This window comes from Charadrius vociferus, unplaced genomic scaffold (genome assembly GCF_000708025.1).
Source record: "Charadrius vociferus isolate BGI_N301 unplaced genomic scaffold, ASM70802v2 scaffold196, whole genome shotgun sequence".
Lineage (NCBI taxonomy): Eukaryota > Metazoa > Chordata > Aves > Charadriiformes > Charadriidae > Charadrius > Charadrius vociferus.
In genome coordinates, this window is record NW_009648953.1 from 1,615,520 (window position 1) to 1,639,726 (window position 24,207).

General features: G+C 41.8%; 1 protein-coding gene across 1 annotated transcript in view; it reads left to right on the forward strand.

Annotated features, from left to right (window-relative positions):
* The window catches only part of TBXAS1 (thromboxane A synthase 1 (platelet)), a 230,284-nt gene that overhangs the window by 66,642 nt on the left and 139,435 nt on the right, over positions 1 to 24,207 (forward strand). Inside the window, exon 3 of the mRNA XM_009887407.1 lies at positions 13,611 to 13,663. Within this exon, the coding sequence (XP_009885709.1) occupies positions 13,611 to 13,663 (53 nt within the window). The remainder of the gene's footprint in view (positions 1 to 13,610; positions 13,664 to 24,207) is intronic.

Consider the following 24,207-nt stretch of genomic DNA (forward strand, 5'->3'; position numbering starts at 1 on the left):
TGGGATAATGTTAGCTTAATAATTGTGCTTTGTGAAAACCTTTCAGAATAATTACTGCATCGTGGTCTTTTCACAATGTGGAATGCAATAACGCTTCTTCCTTGACTGCAGTCACCATCAGCACTGCGTCAAGAGATGCTGTTTTTGTGTGCATGCATATGTATTCATGGGTAATTTTGCTCCGGGTGAAACAATTTAGCAGACTATTTTGGGATCCATTTTTAAATGGTCAAGACCACAAATTGGCAATTGTTTTCTATGTGGTTTGTTTTCTCCCACCTCCTCTGACAACTGGCTACTGTACAAAGAGGCCGTTAACATTCTTTATCCTGTGTCTTTTTTTCCAAGGCGCAAAGATTTTGGCATGCCACAAAACTAAATGTCCAGCTTCAAAGCTGTTCCTTTAATTGAATTTCATCTATCATCCTCTAGAAATGACCTGTTCTACAGGAGCTGAGATATTTGCTTGTGTATTGGAGGACCTGATTCTCTTGTGCATCCTGCATTGTCATATAAATAACCTGAGGTTGTTATGAATAAATATATATATTTTCTTACATATAAGTAGAGGTGTGTGTGTATAACAATTTTAGCTTGAAATTTTAGCAGGAGAGTCAGAGGAATAGACATATATGCTCTTCATCTAGATCTTGCTTTTATTCTTATTTCCAGATCAACCCCATGATCTTGAATGAAACAGAGGTGCTGACCCAAATCTATGATGGAGAGGCCAAGTTTTTAGAGTGGTCAAAACCCCCCAGTTTAATCCCTGAAGTTTAACCAGGCCCTAAACTATGTCCTGTCTCTATGAAAGCCCTTGAGGATGTGGCAGTGGATCAGGAGTTGATTCACCTTCTGGTTGTGCCACTATTTCCTGATGTACCTGTTGCGCATGGGCTGGATTTGGAGATCAGCCATCAGAGAGTAGGCTGCTGCCAGATCTTGCGCTGGCAGGAGACTCTCCATGGCTTTCATAGGGTGCCTTGCTACTTCCAGTGATATGATGGGATGCCCTGTTACTTCTCATGGCATGGGTGATCTAGCGATTGCTCCTCCTGCCCTTTTCCTGGGGGAAAAAAACAGGAACAAACTAATGTCAGATTAAATTTTTAGCATCTTTTTTTTTTTTTTTTCTTTTTAGAAGTGCATCATATTATTTTGATTCTTACTTCCGGACAGAATTTATCCTTCAAATGGCCCATAATTTGATTTCTTACCGTTTACCAGAGAGGGGTCCCTTTTTTCTTTGAGAACCCCCAGGAGAAAGCCCCTACCTTGGAACCGCTAATTACAACATGGGACCATCTTGGAGCCAGAAATGTGCAAATCCTGAACTCTGTAGCTGGTGGCACTTTAGTACCACATACATAAGAAATGCAGTACAGCGCAAGTGCTGACAGTTTTCGGTATGAGATGACATCTTCATAAGGAGCTGGATTGTACTGTTGTCCCCTGACATTGTTTTCCACTACCCTCCCTCTAGGTTGTTGCTTTATGGGGAGGGTGGGATGGAAGAGTTGCTTTCTGTCCTGAGCACTGGTTACGTTCTGCCAGTGGCCTGGTCCCCTAGGAATGCAGTTAATTCATCGGGAGAGGGAGGAGCAGTGGTTGCTCTTGACTTCATGCCTTGTGCCAAAGCATCTCGTTCTGTATAGCTGTTGCACTGAATGAGGGTGCCAAGCCTCTCGCCTTTCCTGGGTGCAGATGAATGCAGTTATGGAAGGGCAGCTAAATGCATCAATTCCTCTGGAAAATATCTGGTATTTGCAGGTGTGTAGCATCATTCATTTAAAAAAAAAAAAAAAAGCCCAGATGGATTGATGAGGTGCTTTTTCTGATGCTCCTGCAGAATCCAGCCCTGACGGGGGATCTAGAAACAGAACTGAATGTCTGACATGAGCCAATTCAATCCACACCTCCAAAACCAAGCTCTTCTCTCTATGAAACTGCCACAGTTGAAGCTATGACTGTGCTTTTGCTTGGCAGCGCCTGTGCTCACCCTGGGTGCTGGCCAGTGGCCTTGCTGATCCCTAGAACTGTCCCAAATTCTCATTCCACTGCAGCCTCCCGCTTAGTTTCCTTGTGCTCTCTCGGCTCCTTCTGCTGTCCGTGATCCTCTCTTCAGCCCACACAGAGATTGGCACTATGTGTTTCTGTCGTCTTCCTAATCCCTTGTTCCAGGGACGCCTGATAGGGCTTTCTAGCGTCTGTTTTCCATGCTTGGATCCTGCCAGCTGCCACATGGGTGGCTTGGGTCCTAAACAGTGTTTGGCTTTGGGACAGAATGTGAAGAGTAACTTACTTTATGAAAACAAGGAAATTTTGTCAGAATAATTATTTTAAGCTAGGCAAAGGGTCAACCGCCTGGTGTAGCGTGGCTATTGGGGCTGTAGCTTGTCTTATCCTCGAAGGGATGAAACTATTCTGTTCTGCATAGGATCTCACAACACATTTGTGTCCATAGTGGTTTAGGGCAGGTCTGTCCAACCTGGTGGACTGTTGGTCTGGGAGCAGGATGAAGAGCACCGAGCGTTTGTTCACATGGCTAGGGTGAAGATGCTTCAGCTCAGCAGCCACGTGCCCCCTTGTGCCCTGCTGAATGTATGGGCTCACCTCAAGGCTTGTGCGTGTCAAGTTGATTTGTCTGCCCTTAACCTTGTGGCTTTTACAGAGGTGCCATGTGATAGATGCTAGTAAAAAGAGACCTGTCATGCCTATGCCTGGCTTGTCCATGCTACAGATAGCAGCATGCTCTGTTCTGCATCAGAGGCCAGTACAATCTATAGGGACATTTTTCTCCTTTCATGCTTGAGAGCCTGTATCCATACAAGGTGGGAATTAGACAAGAGGAAGCTGGGCTTGTCCAGCTATGTTAAAGTACAGAAATAGTCCTCGTATCTTTCAGTAATGCATTAAGTGGCATGATTAATGTCTGTCACATGTAATGCTCTTTCCAGGTCTCTTCCCTTGATGGAGCACTCTGCGTGCAGTGTACTGCTTTGATTTCAGCACTGTGTTGTGTTTAGTGTCATCATGATAAAAGATCAAAATTTGTGAGCTAGAATTTGTGATAATCTTTAGTTCTTTCAGATGCATCTTTCGTAGTTTCAAACTTGGTGGTCACAGATAATTAAGTGGCTTTGATTCTATAGTCAGTTCATAAACAATGGTAGAGACCCCTAGCACTACACAAGGGCAGCGTCTCTCAGGAGGCCAAGATGTTATCGCCCACTGAATGAGTAATGTTGCTTCCTAAAGCTGGGGTTTTTCTTGATACCCACCTGTCTAAATAGTATCTGCTTAGGCACTAGTGAGTTAAAGCAATATGAGATAGCCCAGAGTTTGCATCAGAAGGAATGAAAAAAAAAAAGCTTAAACACTGTCATCCTAATTCTGTAGGTGAAGGTGCAAGGTTTGCATGTGAACATGTAATTTTTCTAGTACTTATTTCAAAGTCAGCACTATTGCACCTAAGAGAGACTACTGCACAATAGGATTGTTTAATATCGTTTATCTTTAAAAACGACATTTTCATAATATGAAGGAATCTGCTGTTGATGGATCTGAGAAGGAGGGGGATGTTTTTCAGAAGTGGAGAAACTCCTTGGAGAAAAAAAGAGTCCCTGTCTCCTTTTCTTGGGAAACAAATCAACCTTCATTTCTCCAAATGCCAATTTGTTGCCCCCTATAGCAGGGCTGTGTTGTCAGAGTACTCCTGAAATGTTTGCCGTCTTTAGATTTAGCTAGCATGTCTGTCTGTCCTACAATAAGTTGTTTCCATTTCTTTAAATTATGCAATTACTGCTTTGCCTCCCTTAAGGGAGGCCAGCAAAGAAAACTAATAAAATTCATTCACCATTAGTAAGATGTGCTGAATGCATATGCTAATCCATCTGAGAGACATTGAGCACACAGTGAAAAAACACATTGCAATGGTCTTCTATTGCACAATGAATTCCCTCCTATAGAGAGCACTGTAATTCTCCATTTTCCTGTTGTAATTTGAGGATGTCGTAATATTAAGAAAGGCAACAAAGATGGTTAGCAATCCAGTGGAATTACATACAAGAAGAGATTGTGCAGGAGAGAATTACACTCAGTTTGGAAAGAAGACAACTTACAGACTCATAGAATAGTTTGGGTTGGAAGGGACCTTTAAAGGTCATCTAGTCCAACACCCTTGCAATGACCAGGGACATCTTCAACTAGATCAGGTCACTCACAGCCCTGTCCAACCTGACCTTGAATGCTTCCAGGGATGGGGCATCTACCACCTTTCTGGGCAACCTGTGCCAGTGTTTCACCACCCTCATTGTAAAAAAACTTCTTCCTTGTATCTAATCTAAATCTACCCTCTTCCAGTTTAAAGCCATTCCCCCTCATCCTATCACGACATCCCTTTGTAAAAAGTCCCTCCCCATCTTTCCTGTAGGCCCCCTTTAAGTACTGGAAGACTGCTATAAGGTATCCCCAGAGCATTCTCTTCTCCAGGCTGAACAACCCAAACTTTCTCAGCCTGTCTTCATAGGAGAGGTGTTCCAGCCCTCTGATGGTTTCTGTGGCCTTCCCCTAGACCCGCTCCACCAGGTCCATGTGTTTCCTGTGCTGAGGGCTCCAGAGCTGGACGCAGTAACTCCAGGTGGGGTCTCCACAGAGCAGCGGGGCAGAATCACCTCCCTCGACCTGTTGGCTACACTTCTTTTGGTTCAGCCCACGATACTTAAAAGAGATTTAGTGGAAATTATATGCTCTAGTGAAAAAAAACCCAACCACACACACAAAAAAAAAAAACAACCCAAACCCAAAAAAACCCCACAAAACCAAACACATAAGCCATCATTCCTTTCTCTTTTTAGTTTTTTGACTTATTATAAATATATGTTTATCACAGGATCAGAAATTGCAGTGAGTCTGTAAGACCTCATATGGAGTCTTTCATGAACGCACATTGCACAAATTGTATTTCTCTTTGTACATGTCTTCATAATGACATGTTTTCTGGTTTTGATAAAGCTTCCTAGAAGCCTGATTAGGTGTCTTCTGTGACATTTACTATTAAGTAAAATGAGGGCCTAGCAGATTTAAGTGTTATCTAGACAATAGTCCTAATAAAAATAGTAAGGTTGCAATTATAGCTCTGCAGCAGATATAAACAAGGTCTAAGCTAATGTCAGGCAACTTCCAAATAGATAAAAAGAAATATTATTTTAGCCAGTGTAATCAGTCTGGAGAATTCATCATTGCAAGAATCGGGGAGTCAAATACAGCAGCTGGAATAATTTGAGGGTCTGGATAATTTTATGACTAATTACATTTGTAGCTATGCATATTATGATAAGAGTAATTGAATCTTAAGCTAGCAGTTGGGTGAGGAAGAAAAGTCCCTCTATTTAAAGCATTTCAGAGTTAACAGTGTATGTAGGGTGATTTTTTCTCTTGCCTTTCTCCAGAGCCTCAGGCGTGTGATATGTCTGAAAGCTTGGAAATAGATCGAATTTGTTGATATTCCTATCTCATATGCTGTCTGTGTTTCTGTGGCAGAGAAGGAATGGTTTTGTAAGATCCCAAGAAGGAGGACTGAGAAAGCTGGAAATTGTCACTGGCTCTACCATTGACTTCTTGTGTGGCATTTGGTAAATTGCTTAATCTTGTGTACTTCGAACTCCCCACCTGAGACAGATGGGCACTTATGTCCCAGAGATGTTGTGGAAATGAAGTTTGTAAAGTGAAATGAGACTGAAAAGAGAAAGACAAAAAGAAAGTGAGAATCATTGCAGTATGCCAAATTAACGTCTGAAGCCATATCTATGTGGGAATGCTTTGGAAAGTTAAGGTGAATCAACTAGAAGTGTGAATGCAGCGTGTACAGATGAAAGTGCAGTAAATCTTTTCCACGAGAAGAGTCTCTCTTATTCTGGAAGTGGCTGTGTATCACCCTGAGGGGCTGGTGTAGATGGGCTGGGTTATTCATCCTACGCTCCATATTTTTATTTTTAAGTTTCCACATCTTATCTCCTGTGCCTCAAAACCCTCCTTGAGGGTCTTACCCTTACTATTCTGACTGGGAAGCTGCTCTAAACTCTCACTACTTTGATAGTCAATAACTTTCATCTAATTTCTAGCAACATTTATCCATGGCCAGTTTATACTCATTTGATCTTTTAGTAATGTAGATCTTTATATTAAATAGATATTTTTCCCTCCCTGATGATTACTCCCAGTACATTTATAGACAGCAAGCATGTCTCCTCCCTTTGGTCTGCTAAAATGAACCTTTGGTTTGCTAAAATGAACTCTCCTAATTACTACTTGTAAGACAGGCCTTCTGTTCCCTGAGGATCCTTGTAACCCTTTTCTCCACTCGTTCCATTTTTAATTCATTCCTTTTGAACGTTGCTCATCAGATTTGCACACAGCATTCCAGAGAAAGCATATCCCAGATACTCTACATTTGTAGTTTCTATCATACTTGTTCATCATTATCCTGTGGTTGATGTGTCCATCCAGGTTTTTCCCTTCTCTGTCATTTTCAAACAATCTACTACTGCAGAAATTCTTGGAGTTAACATAGTCCCTCTAAGGGCACGAAGCTTTGGTTTCAACTAAAGACTCTCCTCTGTTGCAGTTGTTCAGGTTCTTTAGGTCATCCAGTTCTTCTGATATGGCAATCTCAATCTCTCTGCCTGCTGAGGAAAGGATCTGTCTTTCAACCCAGAACCATGAGTGTACTTCACTAAAGTCTGTCTGTTTTTTTGTGCCAAAGTTAGTCCTCAAAACATTGAACGGGGTTTGTCTCAAGACTGACCCTTGAGAAATTCGTTTCCTCCTTTCGTGCCTATACTTTTTTCTTCAACTCAGTCCATACTCATTGCCCTACAGCTTGCATGTTTACCGTCTCTCAATTTTTATTCTGATCTCCATCCTTTTGGGCGTGATGACTGTTTGCCTACCACCAGACCACGTGCATTACTGAAGTCTGTGTACATCTTCCACTGTTCCCTCACCTAGAAAATGTGTCATCTTCCCAAAGAAAGATGACACAGAGTGTATCCCATCTCCCATTCCTCGGACCCTCTTTCCTTTAGGTATTTGCTATGAAGCAGGGTGCCAGGTTGTAACCGGTGGGCCAGAAGTGGTGCCTGAAGGGACCGTTAACTGGTTGCAGCTGCTCCGTCCAGCCATGCCACTTACGCAGTGCTGGTCCTTACGACTCAAATGTTAAAAACATATGGTGGGGTTTGTGAGAAAAGCCGAGGACTGTGTGTGTTCCGTGCACTGGGAAATCTGGCATGCTATTGAGGTCAGGCTCGCAATTGTGTATTTACTTGCTTGGCTTCCCCTCCCTCCCGCCGACTCTTCAGTTACCAGCCTATTAGAATCAGCCATTAACCTGGTTAATGGGGAGAGACAGCACATACCAGAAAGGATGATGTGCTTTTCTTAATTCCCTCTTGGAAACCTGACTGTTTTAAACTGTAAATGTCTCAAGCAAAGGCTGAAAAGGGTCCAAAGCATGTCTTGCTTTTGTAATGCAGGCACACCCAGGCAGAGGAGAGCGAGATGAGGCTGCGTTCTCCTTAGGGCTTCACTGGGAAGTGATCTTCAGGGGTGAAAGGGTAGTGCCCTGACAAAACTGCCCAGGTGGCTTCAAGCTAGCTGCGTGCAGGCGTTGGGGTGGTGGATCGGCATGAGTAAATTTTATTGTATCTTCTGATCCTTTCGGGTGATGTGATCCATTAAGGTGATATCTCCATGCCATCTGATCCTTTGGATGATATGACTTGATCATGAGACCCTCTGCCCTGTCTGACCAGGGCAGGTGATGGACAACAGAAGGAGAAGAGGATGATGAAAGGCGCGGGGTAAGGGTAGAGTGAAAGGGAGAGCTGATGCAAGAGGGAAAACAACCATCTTCCAGGGAAGGACCAGTTTCTCTGAACGCTGATATGACAACTCCTTGTTCCAGACAGCAAGGGCTCATACGGCACACAGAAATAAACCTGCCCACTTAGTTTTTTATTAAAGACCTGAAAAGGTAGAAGGAAAAAATTACAATTTGTTTGGTATTTAGTTCAGGTAATTTTTTTTAATTGTGTAATGAGAACACATTGTCCAAATTTTCATATGCAGATTCAATTAGTGTTTGGTTAATTAGCCTTTACAGATGAGGATTAACTTAATTACATAACACTAACCTCTCTTAATAACTATTAAGGGTAGGAAGGCTGCTTTTAATAAATTTGGAAGGGCTATATGTGTTTTTTAAAATCTGAAATGGCATACACATAAATTAAAACAAATTACACACAGAGGACAGCCATTAAGGGTAACGATCAAAGGAAACAAACTATGTACATGGCTCGGAATCAGGCTGCTTAGAATCTCATGCTGTTTTCCTCCTCTTGTCTGCTGGCATCCTAGTGTTTTCACCAGGATTATTACTAGAGATGATGTACAGTCTGGGGTCATTCCTTCAAAGTGGGCTGCAGTCTGATACAAGGTTGCTTTAATTAAATGTTATCCTGTATTAAAAAAAAAAAATCAATTTGGGTACTAGGTTATTAGCAGTTGTTTTTTTTTTTTTCCAGGTGGTCTAAGGAAAAAAGACATGTGAAGCCCATTGAATACTAAAAATCCAATCCATAAATGTAATTCATTGTCATTATGTACCATAAATAACTGTATAGATTTCTGTCTCCTGATAAGAGGTGTGCACTCAAAGAATGATGCTTTGGTTATTAATATCATAGTGAAACAGAACATCATGTCTGACTACAGGGTAGTGAGAGTGGAACATATATAGGACTAGTGATGGGATGTGGCATCTTTGGTTTCTGAGTCACAGGTTTGAATCCAGGGTGTTTTGGTGTCTGACATCAGGTAATGTGTGATGGTCTTCAGAAAGAGGCACAAAAAAAAGCCTTTTTTTTTTTTTTCCTTTGTCTGTCTTGAATGGGTAATGTTTCGCACTTGTAATGGATTTTGATGGGTGTACCACATCGCCCTCCACACAGCTCAGTAGATTTTGTAGCTTTTGATACACTACAAATTGCAAGGGCTACCCTCATACATTCTGCAAGTCACTCTTTTTGAGTCCAAATTTTGAGCTACTGTCAGGAGCACACATCTGCTGGATCCCAACTGTGTGGTCCCCTTCAAACCATTTTATCTAGTGACCCTTCAGGACTATAGCTAAGTTCATAAACCATGCGATTTGTTTTCCAGCTGCAACAAGCCGGAATGTTACAAAGCATCCTCCATGCACTCTGGGTCACTTTAAGCTTGAGCTTAAGCCTAAAGTCACTTAAGTCCCCATTTGCAGCCGCGAGATCTGCAAGTATTGAGCAACTAATAACAATAGGTTGGATATGCCTCATGTTAGACGCCCCAAAACTGAAATGTGTGGTAGTACTGCCTCTTTCTGAAAACTTTGGCTTAGTGCCTACACCCGTTTTCAGCAAGGAGGGAAGATGACATTGCTGCAGATTTTTCCTTGCTGTGAGGAACTAGCAAGGTGAATATGCAACAAGGAGGAAGTTGCTGAAGGATCTGTCTTGCAGTGGCAGAATCTATTGAAAAAAGGAAAGGGGATGCTTGAGCCAACAGAGTCCTTTCTGAAGCCCTTTCATGTATGTGCTGCTGAGGCTGAAGTCTCAATGTTCGGTATCTCAAGATAGATGGTTGGCAACAGCCGGGCTTGGCTCTGACTGCTGCAGACCCAAATCTCGTTCCCTTCCGTAGGGGTTGCACCTGTATCCCTGAGAGCGGGATTTGGCCTTGCAAGTGGTTCTACCCACAGATGCAGCTGATGAGACGTGCTCAGAGGAAGGGGAGAATGCAAATTCCCTGCAGGGAGGCAACCGCCAGCCATGTAAACAAAGAAGCCTTCTGGGTGTGCAGCAGTCAGCCCACTTGAGCTGCTGTTTCCATGGTGTACCAGATGCTGTAAAATATGCTTTCTTCAGGGAAAGAAGCTTTTCATACTCCTGCATTATCTTGTTTGATAATGGGCTGTCATCAGGCTGGTACCTCACTGTAGGGGCCACACGCAGCAAGTCCCCCCTGCCCCAACCCTTTTCTGAGTTGTTGGCAATTCATATTCTGCAGCTTCCAAACAAAGAAAAAGCAAAGTGATTTTTCTGACATGGAACAGCATTACTGACTATGTTTTTACATTTCATTGTTACTAGTGGCTGTTTAATGTGCTACAGTTCCTCCTGATGCACATGGTGCCATCTCATAATACCATGCATTGTTTTGCTTTTCAGTTTCCTTCTGTTTTCCTAAAAAAATTAGAATCGTGTTTCCATTTTTCCCTGTTTACTCCCTTCCTACCCCTCACATTGCTTCACTATAGCTTTGTCTTATGGCTGTTTAAGCCACTGGGTACGTGTCAGCAGACAGCATTTCTGAGTTCGCTTCCTCTCCTTGTGTTCAACCTCTGGATGGTCTTGAGTCAGAGAGGTGTCTGTCTCCCTTTTCTTGTCAAACAGTTGCTGCTGGTGGGCAGGTGCTTAGTTATCCTGTATGTTTTAAGTACAATTGCAATTATAAACCTGGACAAACCTGCAATAATGAGCCTTGGAGCAGATCGACCTCAGCTAGTGTAAATAAGTTACCAAAAGCACTTATGAGGCTTGCTGTGCTTCAGACATGACTCATAGGAGGAGGAGGATGTTTTCAAGGTACCTGTCTACTGGAAGCCGTGTTCACAGATGATGCTGCAAAACTGGCAGAGCTGTGTGGATGTGGCATATCCCCTCACTGGGTACCGAGACCATCACAGGTTGGTTGGTCTTCCTGATGGCTATTGAGGATGAACACAAGTGCCTTCATTTGACCCTAGCACCCTCCAGCTGAGAGGCATGCCTCGGCTTGTAAGGGATGCACACACACATGTTCCCCCTGCCTTGACCATGCTCCAGCCACTGCAGTCTTGCAGGACTCTGCGCACACTCTTTGCTCATCTTTCCCAGGCATCCCGATGAGACCTGCTCCCATGTGCTCACCATGCCCGTGTGGAGGGGGTCCCAGGAGGGCAGTGGGTCCCAGGGGTGGATGGCGGAGGCAGGCAGTGGTGTGTACGTGTGTGCAATGCTGCAGGATGTAAGAAAGTGTTCTGGAGTGTAGAGAACAAGTGCCTTTTTATTTTTTTCCCCCACTCCCAAGGATGCTTTCTCACAATCTCTCCCAGATACTTTTCAACTTCTTCCCTGCCCCCATCCTGTAGGCTTGTACTTCTCAGTCTGGGGAAGAAAAACTAAGTGTGGTTAATCTTAAGCTAGTGCAATCATTTAGGAGACCTGGAGGTGGAAAACCAGTTATTGGTTAACAGGCCTGATTTGAAATGTGTTCTGCCTGACCCCTCTATTGTAGTGAGCCAGGAGCAGCATTTCCAAGAAGCCAGCTTTCTGGAAGGCTTTTTCACTGAATCATTTAAAGCCTCGGCTTCTTGTAAATGTTAATATCCTGCTGGCTTGCTGGAATGCAGCTGGTAGATATAGCAAGTGCAATACCTATGTGCACGCTCTCAATCCAAAGCAAAACTTAGCAGGCGAGGTTTAGGCTGTAGTTTGGGATGCCCTTGCTGAAGGCTCAGGCTAGGAGGAGAGCGTGCTGGAGGGCAGACCTGACTTGGCATCGTCTCACAAGGCTGGAAGTCCCCCTGCCCCGTGCAGCCGATGGCGTGGTGATACAGCAGGGCTTTGCACCCTGTCTTTGACTCTGCCCAGGAACCTCGAGCAGTGCCCTGAGTCGCGCTGGAGCCTTGGCGCGGCCGTAAATCTGTCAGCGGAGTTTAGGCAGGTCAGAGTCCCTCTCCCAGGCAAGGCGGTCAGAGCACAGCCACAGGCACAGCCCGCTTCACCCAGTCTTAGATGGCTGCTTGGAGAATAGAGCTGGGGAGCTGGTGGTGGGATTTGGTCCCAGGATTTCTCCTTGCAGCAGCGGGGGAAGGCAGTCCCACACCTCTGTGATGCTGAAATCATAGCAATTGCAGGCTGAAATCCTGCTACTGCTGAAGTATTGCCGTAGCAAAACGCAGGTCGAGGTGAATGTGTATGTACCTCTTCCCCTCCCTCGGTGTCTGCAGATAAAAGCCTTTTTGAGTTAGCTGTATGTATTTGTGGTATGACAAAGGCTTGGTCCACCTTAGTTTTTGTGTGCTAAGGGATGAGACCTTTCTGCTTACCTTAGTAGTAAAGTATTTTTCAGGTAAGAATATATATTTTTTTCAGGCAATCATCTAAATCACATCTTTCATAATTTTATCTTTTGTGTGTTTTCTTACATGCCATCCAGTGCTTTAGCTTTTTGTAGCTTAAGGAAAACCTAAAGTTCTTGCCTTAACCTGGAGACGTATTGTCCTGTAGAATAAACATATTGCAAGTCTAGGATTAAAAAAAAATAAAAAAGCACAACTGTATTAAGAATAAAAAACAATTGAAGGGCTTTGTAAGAGGAGGACTGTAGGTCGTGGCAAGCACTTTGTTAATTTGGGTGATAAGTTAGCACCTAAGGGTGATAAGTAGGCTAACTACTGTTGATTGCTAGATTTTCTTTTGCTTAGTGTGGTAAAATGCTTCCAAAGCACACACACGTTACACGGTCTTGTTTATTTATGTCTATGGCTAATGCATTTGCAGTAGTTCATATTGTCTAGCTAATATTCTGTAGTATGTCATATAAAATAAGTTAGATTCAATATGAGGCATAAGTATTCTACTTTGTTAGTGAGTTTTCTCTGAAGAATGAAGATAGATCACAATAGTCTTTCTTGAATTAATATAAATGCAGATTAATGCAGTCAAATGTGTTGTTTTTCCATAGACAAGTTACAAACACAATGCAGTATGATTCTTAAATATCGCAGTTTTGTTAAAACAGATTCTTTTATATTCATTTTCGGGGATACATTTTGCACACCTTCTTTCAGATTAATCAATTTGAATTCATTTAGGACACTAACAATTTAGTATAGTGGCAGGTTTATTTATATAAATGGATACCAATTTTCATCAATTATGAAAATGAAACACACAGTAAAAATTCTAAAAGTTTTTTAAAATAAATCTGCATACTATTCTGCAGGCTGTTGCAGGTGACTGCCTCATGCTAAACTCCAACTTTGCAGATTTGGGGTTTCTTGTTGGTTGGGGTTTTTTTTAATAATGTAACTAAAACCAAAACAAGACAAACTCTCCACGTTCCCTGTATTTCTCTTATGTGTAGTTAAGTCATATACTTATTAATTTCTGTCAGTTTTTCCATCCACACACATATCAGAAAACAATTATGAGTCAGGACCTCAATCATGAAATTAGTTTAAAAAAAAATAAAATCGTGAAGTGGTAACATATTTTGCAGTGTAAAAACCTGATAAAAACATGGCTTTCCAGGTCTTTTGGTGGGTTGGGATTTTTTTTTTTTCAGTCATCGTGTCTAGACTCTATTGTCATAGATGGACAATGAGAGAAAGGTGAGGTTATGAGTTAATACCATGGTTGTTCTAGTTGAGGTTCAAAACTTTGGTGTGAGTGTTAGCAACACTGTGTAATAGAGTTTCTGTCAAGTACTGTTCTAAAATACTTTGTTATTTTTCTTTTATCCAGGGCTTTTGGGAAAACCACACTAAACTCATAACGGAGTACGGACCTGTTTGTGGGTAAGTTTAGCAGTGCACATCAGCTTTCTTCTTTTCTGGCTCTTGCTGTTTGGGTTTGTTGGGCGGGAGAAAACGCCAAGATAAGACGTTCATCAAAATGTGGAGTGCGGTGTTTCAGTCCAGAGGACAGAGGTGAAGGTTGTTTGATTGCATGCAGAAAGTAACCTTGGCTTATTTTACTTCAGCGTTTGGTGTTGGACTTCATTCTTCTTTTTCTGATTTTAATTATGCACGTAAAGCTTAGTCTTTTTCAGAACGATACAAAGCTACCAGCCTTCAATATTCTCTTTTCATCTGCATATTCTTTGTACTTACGGTGAACAGTGGAAAGAATAATTTAATGTCTTAAAAAAACCTCACCTAGTTTATGAAATAGTATGGATTTGGTTCAGCTGCTGCTATCTATACTTACGCAAAATTCCTAAACTTAAAATACACTGAAGTACAGATGAGAGATGAGGCATTCCTCTTTCTATAGCTCAGCTGTGCTATCTTAGCAGTTTATTAGGAGTAAAGAGGGTTTCAGTAGTATATCCCTTCATACAAGCCCTTCCACGTTTCTGTCAATGTCCTTTCTGTTCCAAGAGCTGCTTTCCAGTTGTCATCATTTTAAGTGGGAATGCAGTTATTTCATGGTAGCTTCTATTGTTGTGGTCAGTTGGTGTTTCTAGCATACCTATCGTTTCAGCATATAAGTATCAAGCAATATCCACAAAGTCAACATCCACATTTTTTTCCTGTGTTCTGCAAGGGGTTTGAGACACTTGTAAGACAGCATATATGAATGTGTGTGTACATGTTTGATCGTAAATGATATAAATGTGCTTTGTATGCTCTTCCAGCAAAAAAGCTCTATCGGGAAGCAGTCAGACTCGGGCATATGAAGCATTTGATGCTCCAGTCAGCTGCCTTGTGGCATTTATGCTCAGCCCTAAGGACAAAGTGCTGCAAGAAGTGATGGAAATAATGAATTCCAAGGGTTAGGTACTTGTCTAAGAGGAAATAATACAGTATCTTGGCTGACCAGGAACGGAGAAAGATATTTGTTAACACTGTGGCAATTCGTATGTTGTGTAACAAATGGAAAATGACTGAGACTTATTATCTCTGTGACCTTTGGTGTGATGCCCTTAAATGACAATAATGTAAGAACACTGGCATTCATTCCTCAGTATATTTCCCTCCTTATTAATATCATGCCTATTTTTTCCTAAGCTGAATTTGAGACAAGTTGCTATTTAGTCATCTGTCTGCTCATTCGGCCAGGCAGAGGCTGTGTCATCAGAGAAAGAGATGTATAATTACAGCATGTGAACGGATAGATAGAAAGTTTCATTTTTCCGACCTACCCGCAGCTGTTAGAGAATGAAACCTCTGCAAGACTTGCATGGGCTGCGAACCTGGATGATGGTGGTAGTGGTCAGCCAGGACAGTTCTGCCTCTTTAGGATCCTGTCGGTAGAAGGAGTGAGCAGATTGAGCATGACTATGTCCCATTTATTGTGTGTGTGAAAAACTCCATTAGTGAGAGATCTAGGAAGCTGGCAGAGAATAAATGCTGCTTTTTGATATCTCCCAGGAAAACAAAGCTGGGCCCAAACATTGCTGTATTCAAGGTAAGCTTTATTTATAGTTGAAGGAGGATGTTTTAAAACCTGGCTTGGGAGCTGCTGTTCAATAGGTGTGGTATGTGTCAGAGGCTATTTATCATGTTACCATCAATTAAAGAAATTCCTTCTCCTTCCCTGTGCGTCTTCTGTGTGATTCTTTCTGTATCCTTTGAAATAGGCAATAAATGGTAGGTGTGTTTATGTGTACAGTCCCAGCAAAGTATTGGATGTGGCAGTTGGAAGAAGATGTGGCATTTTGCTTTTTCCAGATTGAAAACTGCTTTCCAATAAGCATAAAGAGCAATGATCTTTATTTCTACAGTGGTGAAGTGAGTTGAATACAAATCTTTGGAACTGAAGGCTTTTTTTCTTTCTAAGGTCACTTGAATAGTCTGAATGATACCATCACAACTGTTTTCTTTTGTGTGTGAATTGGTTTCCTTGACAACAGGATGTCAAATCAACTTTTCAGCTTTAATCAAGTCAAAACAATATATCCCTTCCATTCCAAAAGGCCTCAAGTCGTAGAGAATTATTTCAAGTAACGCTTTTGTAGGTCAAAAAAGCATTTTTTTTCTTCGCTCCCGTGTGCGGATCCAAAGGAGAGGTGACGGTATTACTCCTTTATAGAGAGAGACAATGCAAATAGTCTTCAGTTGTGAGTGTGTGCTGTGAAAACTGTCTGTTTTCATACAGAGATGGCCCAAGATGGAGGCCAAGGCAGAAACAAACAGCTCTGGTTTGGTGCGAAAGCAGAGTTGGAACATTTCTGTTCAATGGGGGCATCCAAGCCACTGATGTGACTTTTGAAGAGATCCTGCAACAGAGTGGTATTCTTTGGTTTAGCTATAGTTTGATGTATCTTCTATAAAAATACCTCCTCTAAAATATGTGTGCTGGTTCTCCATACCAAAAATAAAAAGTGGAAAATATCCTATTTGGAAAGCGATGTATTGATACATGTTAAGATTTGTGTTGAATAGTCTCCTTTTTATGGTAAGAGTTTTGCAGGAAAGTAGTCTCGGTTTCTGTGGGAATTAGTGACTTACGTCACTCATTTTTTGGATGAACTTTGATGTTTTGACACTTTATTTTCACCTGTACCATATCTAATTGTTCCATTTAAATTTTAGATTATGGCTACTGATCAGAAACAGGTGGTAAGAGCAGACAGAGAAACAAAGAGCTTCTGGGTTGAAGAAGAGAAACAAAGGGGGAGAGTATACTTTATGGAATCAGAAAAGCAGCTGCTACAACATGAGCAGAGCTGTAGAGGCAATGAGTTAATTTTACTTTATAAAAACACTTTGTATGCATTTGACCACTCTGCTGCGATTGCATCATTATGACTTTACAGCACTGCAAGCATGTATTGCTGATTTGGAGAATAGTGCCAAAATAAGTAATATATTCTTGGTCCAACAACACACCACCAGTGAAGGAACAGAAAATACGATATGGCCCCAAGCGGGCAGGTGATTGCCTGTGGGATGAATGAATCTATTCTGCCTTCGACTGCAGCAATGCATTTGGATGTTGGGAAGAGTGTAAGAGTTCATAACATAGACCTCAGCGTGTAAAATCAGAGAGTAAGAACAGAAGATTAAAATTCAGTTCAATTTGTAGGGTGACCCTCTTTCTTCATGTCCTTTTGCATCTGAATCAGCTTGCAGACCCTATTCTCACTCTTCCTTCATTTGAACTCTCAACTTCAACCTGCTGTGAGAAGTCTGAAAAACTCTGTAGTGGAGTAACTGCTAAGGATGACAAGAACAAAGTAACGTAGAGACGAAGAGATGGGTCTAGGAGTAGCAAGACGACAAGGTTTGGATTAAACCACCTCTGGAAAGCAGAAGACAATCGGGGCCTTTGAGCCCAGTGTTGTCAGGCTGTGAACTGGCAAAGAGAGTCAAAGGGCTCAAAATCTGCATTTTTTTGATGGGGGGAGGAACTAATGAGAATGTTTCTGACAAGATCCAGTTGTAAGCCATTCTCAATCCCTAATAAAACCACCAGCAGCAAACTACATCTACCCAAATTGAGCCTCTGCTGGGCTCCAGCGTAAGCATCGAGGGTCAGCACAGTACTGCAGAAAGCATGTCGAGGTGCAGGCACAGAAATGGGTGTGTGCACGCACTGCTGAAGCGTCTTGTGAAAACACGGATGTGAATGGAGCTCCATTTCCATATAAAGAGTATCTTGTTGTGCAGTGGGTTACTTCAACACATTTTTAAGTAACACACAGAAAGCAACTTAAAATAGGACAGGCGATTTTTCTTAAGGTGTCTGTGGAGTTACTCAATGTCTGATCTGTAGGTGGTGGGGTTTTTTTTTTTTTTTTTTTTTTTTTTTTTCTTAAAGGCTTCCTGATATTCCTTAAATGATTTCCTAATAAGTCATTATTGGAACCAAGATCAAGCCTGGTCGCTTAAATGGTTGAGTGGTTTAAAGGATTAGGCTAGATCGTGGAGCCAGTCACTAACTTGAAATGTGTCCAGGGGTGAGTTGTGATTGTAAGCTACACTGGCAGCTGACAGCTTTTCAGAAGTCTATGCAGCCAGAGTTGGTTCTGTCTTAACGCTTGACTTCTCCTCTCCCACAAAAATGTCGCTGCAGATGGCACTAGTTAGCATTTCTGCAGATGAGTCCATAATCAAAGAGTTGTGGACAAGAATCAGGCTTTTCTCACTGTGGCGCGGGCCCCTCTTTGATTGGCAGGCTTTTCTCACTGTGGCGCGGGCCCTCTGCATGAGGGCTGAGGCACACTGGTTAGTCTTTCTGGAGGTTTGAGGCTTTTCCCTTTTGTGGATGGAAAAGGGACATCTGTTTTTGGGATTTGGGCACCTGGAACTTTTCTCAAGCCTTGTCTTTCCTTCTGCCTTCCTCAAGCACCTTGGGACAAACCTACTGTGGACAGGGGCAGGGAACAGCTGATGTCTTCGTCATGCAGTTAATTTACCTGAAGAAATAGTGTTTTTGTTGCCATTTTAACTTCAGAAACTTTTTTTTTTTTTTAACCTCTCTGTTTCTGGCCTTATTCTGCTTTATGTGGAAAGAGTAGTCCCAGGACAGGTATTCTCATCTCTGTCTCTGAAGGCTCATGTAAACAAATAGTTTAGTTTTATGAAACAATCTCACCCTGTTTGGTTTCCTCTTTTACACTGGGGTTCTAATGGACTTCGTACCTCTTCTGTGGTCCTTCCTTTATTCTGATATTTTAAACAATTTACTTTTCATATTTCAGCTAAAGAAAATTGTGCCTGGGCAAGGATGGGGGAGAGGGAAGAACTAACAGGCTTCCTATTTCTGATCTATAGCTCTTCATAATCTCTGTTTCACATTTAACCTGATAAAAATTTTTGGTAGCCTCACTTGCCTAGATTTTTGTTTTCTTAGCGAGCGATATTCTTTTATGGCCAGAGTCAAGTCTTTCATATTCTGTCAGATTTTATTTTTTTTCCTCACTGTTTCCCATTTATGTGTTGTGATAAGGTCCTTTGACTCTATAGGATTGTTGATCAACCCCAGAATTGCTATTGTGAATTAGAGTTATCTCTTTTTCCTTTAAATACTTGCAAACTGTGGATAAAATACAGCAGAACCCTTAAACATGTGCCTGACTTTGAGCACATGAGTAACCCCATTAAAGTCAATGGTGTTACTCAACATGCTTCAAGTCAGGCAGAAGTTTATCTACCTTGCTGAATCAGAGCCAAAAAAGAAACAATTGCATTTGTGCCTGAAAAATATTTTAACTGCTGTTGGTACACATAAACACCTAAGTTTATTGTAGCTGAAAGAAGTTAATGGGGAGAAAAATATTTCTTCCTCTTCCCCACCCTCTCTTTTGACAGCACTTTGCATGTAGACAAGTTTATTGCTCCTCTGTGTAATTTGCTAGCCATTCTCTCTGAAACAGAAAAGATTATCTCAAAAATTGACCGAACAATAGGCGAATCTTAGTATTCTGAACTTAAACTTTCACAGCCTTCCTTTTTTTTTTTTTTTTTTTAATTAACACTTCTACAGTTTGTTAATAGTAACCTATGTTTTAAAAGCTGTCTTTTACAAAAGGACCCAAACCCAACAATATTCCTGGCTAAAACGTAATCTCACAGTATGATGCTACACCTCCATCTGATTCCTCACACTTAACCGTAATTAGGTATTGGTTCTAGTTAGTTCCAGTGGCTAAATCAAGCCGCTGGAACAAGTCCTGTGAATTACTTGCGGGTATATCATCGCCAGTTTCTCCTCTTCTCTCTTAAAGCTAATTGGCCCTAAAAACATAGCCTTTTATGGGACTGATGCCTAAAGATTTACCCAAAAGGTGGCATACCACACTGTTTTGAGAATTGGAGTCTAGTGTTATTGTTACAGTTGTAATAGTTTTTGTGGGCTGCCTGATCATTGTGGAGCATTTTACATTCTGCGTATGGAATCCTGTGGGATACAGTTTATAGGCAGAATTTATGGTAAATTAGTTGACTGGTTTAATTCTGGCGTGTTTCAAATGTACTTAGGTCTTGGGAACACGGGGAATTGATGCTTAGCGTACTAGTAATGTTGAAGGCATTCATTAATGAGCTCTTCTTAGCTATGGACAAAATCTTGTGTGTTTACTATGACCTCCCATGAGGACCATGTAACTTGAGCTCGTCTGCACTCTGATGGCTGTTGATTTGTCACTGTAGCCTCTTGCTGTCCCAGTCAGGTCCATAGAAACTCAAAGGCCCACCAAAATGTCAGTCCCAGCCCACAGCAGAGGCAAAGCCATGTGGATGGAAAAGTTTGATGCAAGTGATGAACTCTTCTGTGTGCAAAGCTCTTGGTCTCATCTCTGAGACTCCAGACGTTGCCCTGGGGTGGCTGAGGTGCAGGCATGTGCTCCCTGCTGCACTTCTTCCAAGTTCCTTTCCTCCATCCATGACTGCTCCATAACTCTACTGCAGCTGTTCAAGCCAACATAAGTCAAAGACCTGATGTAATCTTTTACACCTCTGGAAAGAGAGTGTGAAATCCAACCAAATGAGACAGACAACATTTTATATGCACTTGGCAAGGCAGCAAAGGACAGTGCCTGTCACCTGTGCCGTGTTCCTGATGCTCATTTCTGTACTCACGGCAGTTTAAATTAATGTTTACATAGAGGGAAATCCCCTGGTCAGTATGGTTCCACTGAGACAGTGTTGGCCAGATGCAGAAAGGCTCTGTGAGACTGGCCAGCACTGTGTCAGCTCTGAAGATTGAGAAGGGAAGCAGCAGAGCAGGCCCTTGTACTGAATCTTAGCATTTGAGGAAGCTGATTAAATTGTAGAATCATAGAATACCAGGTTGGAAGGGCCCTCAAGGATCATTTGGCCTGACCTTTCTGGGCAAAAGCATCGTCTAGACAAGATGGCCCAGAACCCTGTCCAGACGAATCTTAAAAGTGCCCAATGTTGGGGAATCCACTATGTCCCTGGGGAGATTATTTCAATGGCTGATTGCTCTTACTGTGAAAAATTTTCCTCTTGTGTCCAATTGGAAACTCCCTAGGAGTAACTTGTACCCCTCATCATTTCCATGTGAGTCCTTGTAAAAAGGGAGTCTCCGTCGTCTTTGCAGCCACCCTTTAAATACTGGAACATGGTGAGAAGGTGTCCCTAAACCTTCTTTTCTCAAGGCTGAACAAACCCCGTTCTCTCAGTCTTTCCTCACATGGCAGGCTTCCCAGTCCTTTGATCATCTTTGTGGCCCTTCTCTGGACCCTCTCCAATCTTGGTTTGCTTCTGCATGTGCAGGTGGCAGCTTTGGCTGAGAGGTGGTTTCACCTCTGTTTGCTCCCGGGAAGGTGTTTCTTAATTCTCAGTTTCCTTGAACATTGGTAGTGCAACACTAAGCTGTTAAAGCATAGTCATTCTGAGCTCCAGGTTAAGATTATTTGAAAACTGAAGCTTTCTTTTGAAAACATGCTGCCTGAGGAGCGTTTTACACCTAATGTACAACATGGGTGATCTTTAATCTGTACTGCCTGCTTCTTAGCTAATTAATGCTTAAAATCATCATTTTAAGGGGCTTGGGATGGGACTGCTAAACAGATTGCCTCTTCTTATCATGTAACACTGTTACGATCAGCCCCTGCATACCAGACTGTGTCATCCTAATTTAAGGCAGGGGGAGGGAATATTCTGAGTGAACCCCACAATTATAAACTAGCTTACTAGACTTAATTTCACCTTGCTCTACCCTCTTCACTGTCTACCAGAGCCTGCATTTGTTAATCTTCTTAACAGGCTGTAAAGTCCACCTTGTGTTTTTTTTTCCCCCTTTCCACCATTTGGGAAGAAGGAGGCTTAGGGCTTTTAAAATGCTGAAAAATCTGGCATTATTTTAGTGTACCAATTCTATTTGAAAGATTTTGCTGTGCATATTAACTGCTTTCATTAGAATTTCCTACAGCACCCAGAAGTATTGATGCAAACCTGAAGTGGATACATGCTATATGTAATGTCCAGGAGCTATTAATGCTCTCTGACTTCACCAGCTATGTATATGATTATGAACTGGTGTTCCCAGTGCCATGCGTGGCAATTTTTAAATGAAGTTCCTGAATCATTTCCCCCTGCTTCACACAGAAGCAGGAAAATGCATCATGTCCCGATGTCCCTTGCCCACCTCCCTTCCCTTTCTTGGCAGCCTTTGAAGCAGATCAACTTTACCCTAATGCTGCAACTCAGGAGCTCCTCCTGCCCACCTCGGTCACCCAGCTCTTCACAGGAGAGTCATCTTACTGCCTCTCCAGGTGACTCCTTAACTGCTGGTTTATCCTTCTTTGTGGCAGCCTGAAGAAATCCAAGAGCAGCTTGTGACTGCCTGGGTGCCTCTTATTTAGTTTCTTAGAAATAGTCATATTTGCCGCTTTGCCTGAATATGTACAGAGGCACTTCCCATTCCATTGGTGTCTGTTGTCCTTTGATGGTGCCACCACTTTGTTGGCTCTCGGGTTTGTTCTCCTCTTTTTACTTCAACAACCTTGCCATGTGGGCTTTGTATTCATGCTTCTTGCTGGTATGTTGTTCCCTCCTAAACATTTTCTCTGGCTTTGTTTTCTTTCTCTTGCTTCTCTGCCTTCCCTTCAGCCCTATGCTATCTTTCCTTCCTCCCTGTTTTTCTTATCCATGTTGAGCTGAAAAAAGTAACATGACCTGACAATTTTTACATCATTCCGAGGTTTTTATGTACTTCCATAAATCTCTTCATTACTTTTTTTATTGTTTTGTCATATATAGGTTTTAGTTTTTCCTCTACCTTATTAGTCTGGGGATCAATTTAAGTCTACTATGTTTTATTAGTAGTAAGGGGAACAAAATATCTCCTTCTTCTTTGTTGGTTTGGCACCATCTTCAAATTACCCTTTTTTTTCTGTTTGACTACTTCTCTTCTTTCCCCGGAGAGTCTGCTTTATGTCAGACCTTCTGCTGGTGAGCTGGGTATGATTTCATCAGGCAATAGGCAAAAGTATACCCCGCTGTAGACGAAGAAGTTGTTTTCAGCTGTTATTCTATTTTATTTTTTTTTTTCTCCTAGCTTGGGGAGTGTAGAATGAGCTGAGCCACCATTACCCTGGGGATTGTGAATCTGTCTTTCCTTCCATTAAATTTGGTGGCTAAATCTGAAGGCTTGTCTTGAAGGAGGATTTATTGTAGTCATATTGATAAAATTGTACCGGTATAATTAAACAGCTATAGTAATGTAAAAAAAAAAACCCTCCCATGCACAGACACAGCAGTTCTGGAATGACACAAACTCCAAGGAAAAAAAAAATTACCATCTACCCCAGCAATTATTGTATTGATAGGGGTGTGCTTCCATAGGAGTTTTTTCTAGTCTAACTTTATTAAGATTCAAACCATGTCTTGTCCCAGAATCTCCCCTCTCCCCGATGTAAACAAGCCTGAAAATAGTGGTCTGGACCTTCAAGCTGTTGTTTACTTCAGTGTAGCTCCATTAAAGGCACAGAGCTGTGACTATTTGAGGATCTTGACCCAATGTTTTTAGGTCTCTCTCATGTTATATAACTTCGATTTTCGGATGATGGTGCCTATTGAATAAAATTAGGTTTTTGTACAGCAAATTTTAAGATGTATCCAGACGTCTTAAAGTAGTTTACAGAAAAAGGAGTGAGTTGGGAGCAATGTTCTGACTCTGTAAGGGCTAGCAGTAGGCATTTTATCACTCAGCAATAATCCAAACTTTTCTGTCAATGTTGGAATCTATTTTATTGAAAAAGGATCTTGGCAAGGACACCGGGAATTGCTGCAGAGTCTTTCAAAGTGACATTATGAGAGGATCTTGGTTCTTTGGGACCTTTTATCGCGTGGAACATCTTATGAAATACTCAGTGTGAAGGGCCAAAGTAAAATGTTATCAAAGCAGCCTAACAATTTTATATGTCCACTGGCTGTCCATTTGGCCCAGTAGGAAATAACCTATGCATGGGGCAGCAGAAAGTAGGTCTATAAGTGCAGCACAGAGGCAAATGTTAAAATAGGTCAGATGGTAACGTAATGTCACATGGAAAGGCAATAGCTGTTGAATATGAAATTATTTTCTATTAAAATAATTTAAATTCTGATTTTTGAGGAAGAGAAGTGTATTGCAAAATGGGAAGATTAATACTTGATATACCTAAACTTATTCCTACTTCAGACTCAACTTTTATCCCGCGTCAGTGGCATTTTATTTGCTTTTGCTCAATATCTAACACAACTGGATTTTCATGAACAGTGAAGAACAGAATCAAGTTTGTGACACTTCTGTAATTTTTCTCCTGTTCATTTTCTTAATAAAATATTCAAACAAATACACAGTTTGCAAGCCCTCAAGAAGCTCCCAATACCCCTTTGGATACACCACTGTGTTTATACATACTCACAGGACTGCTCTGGGCGTT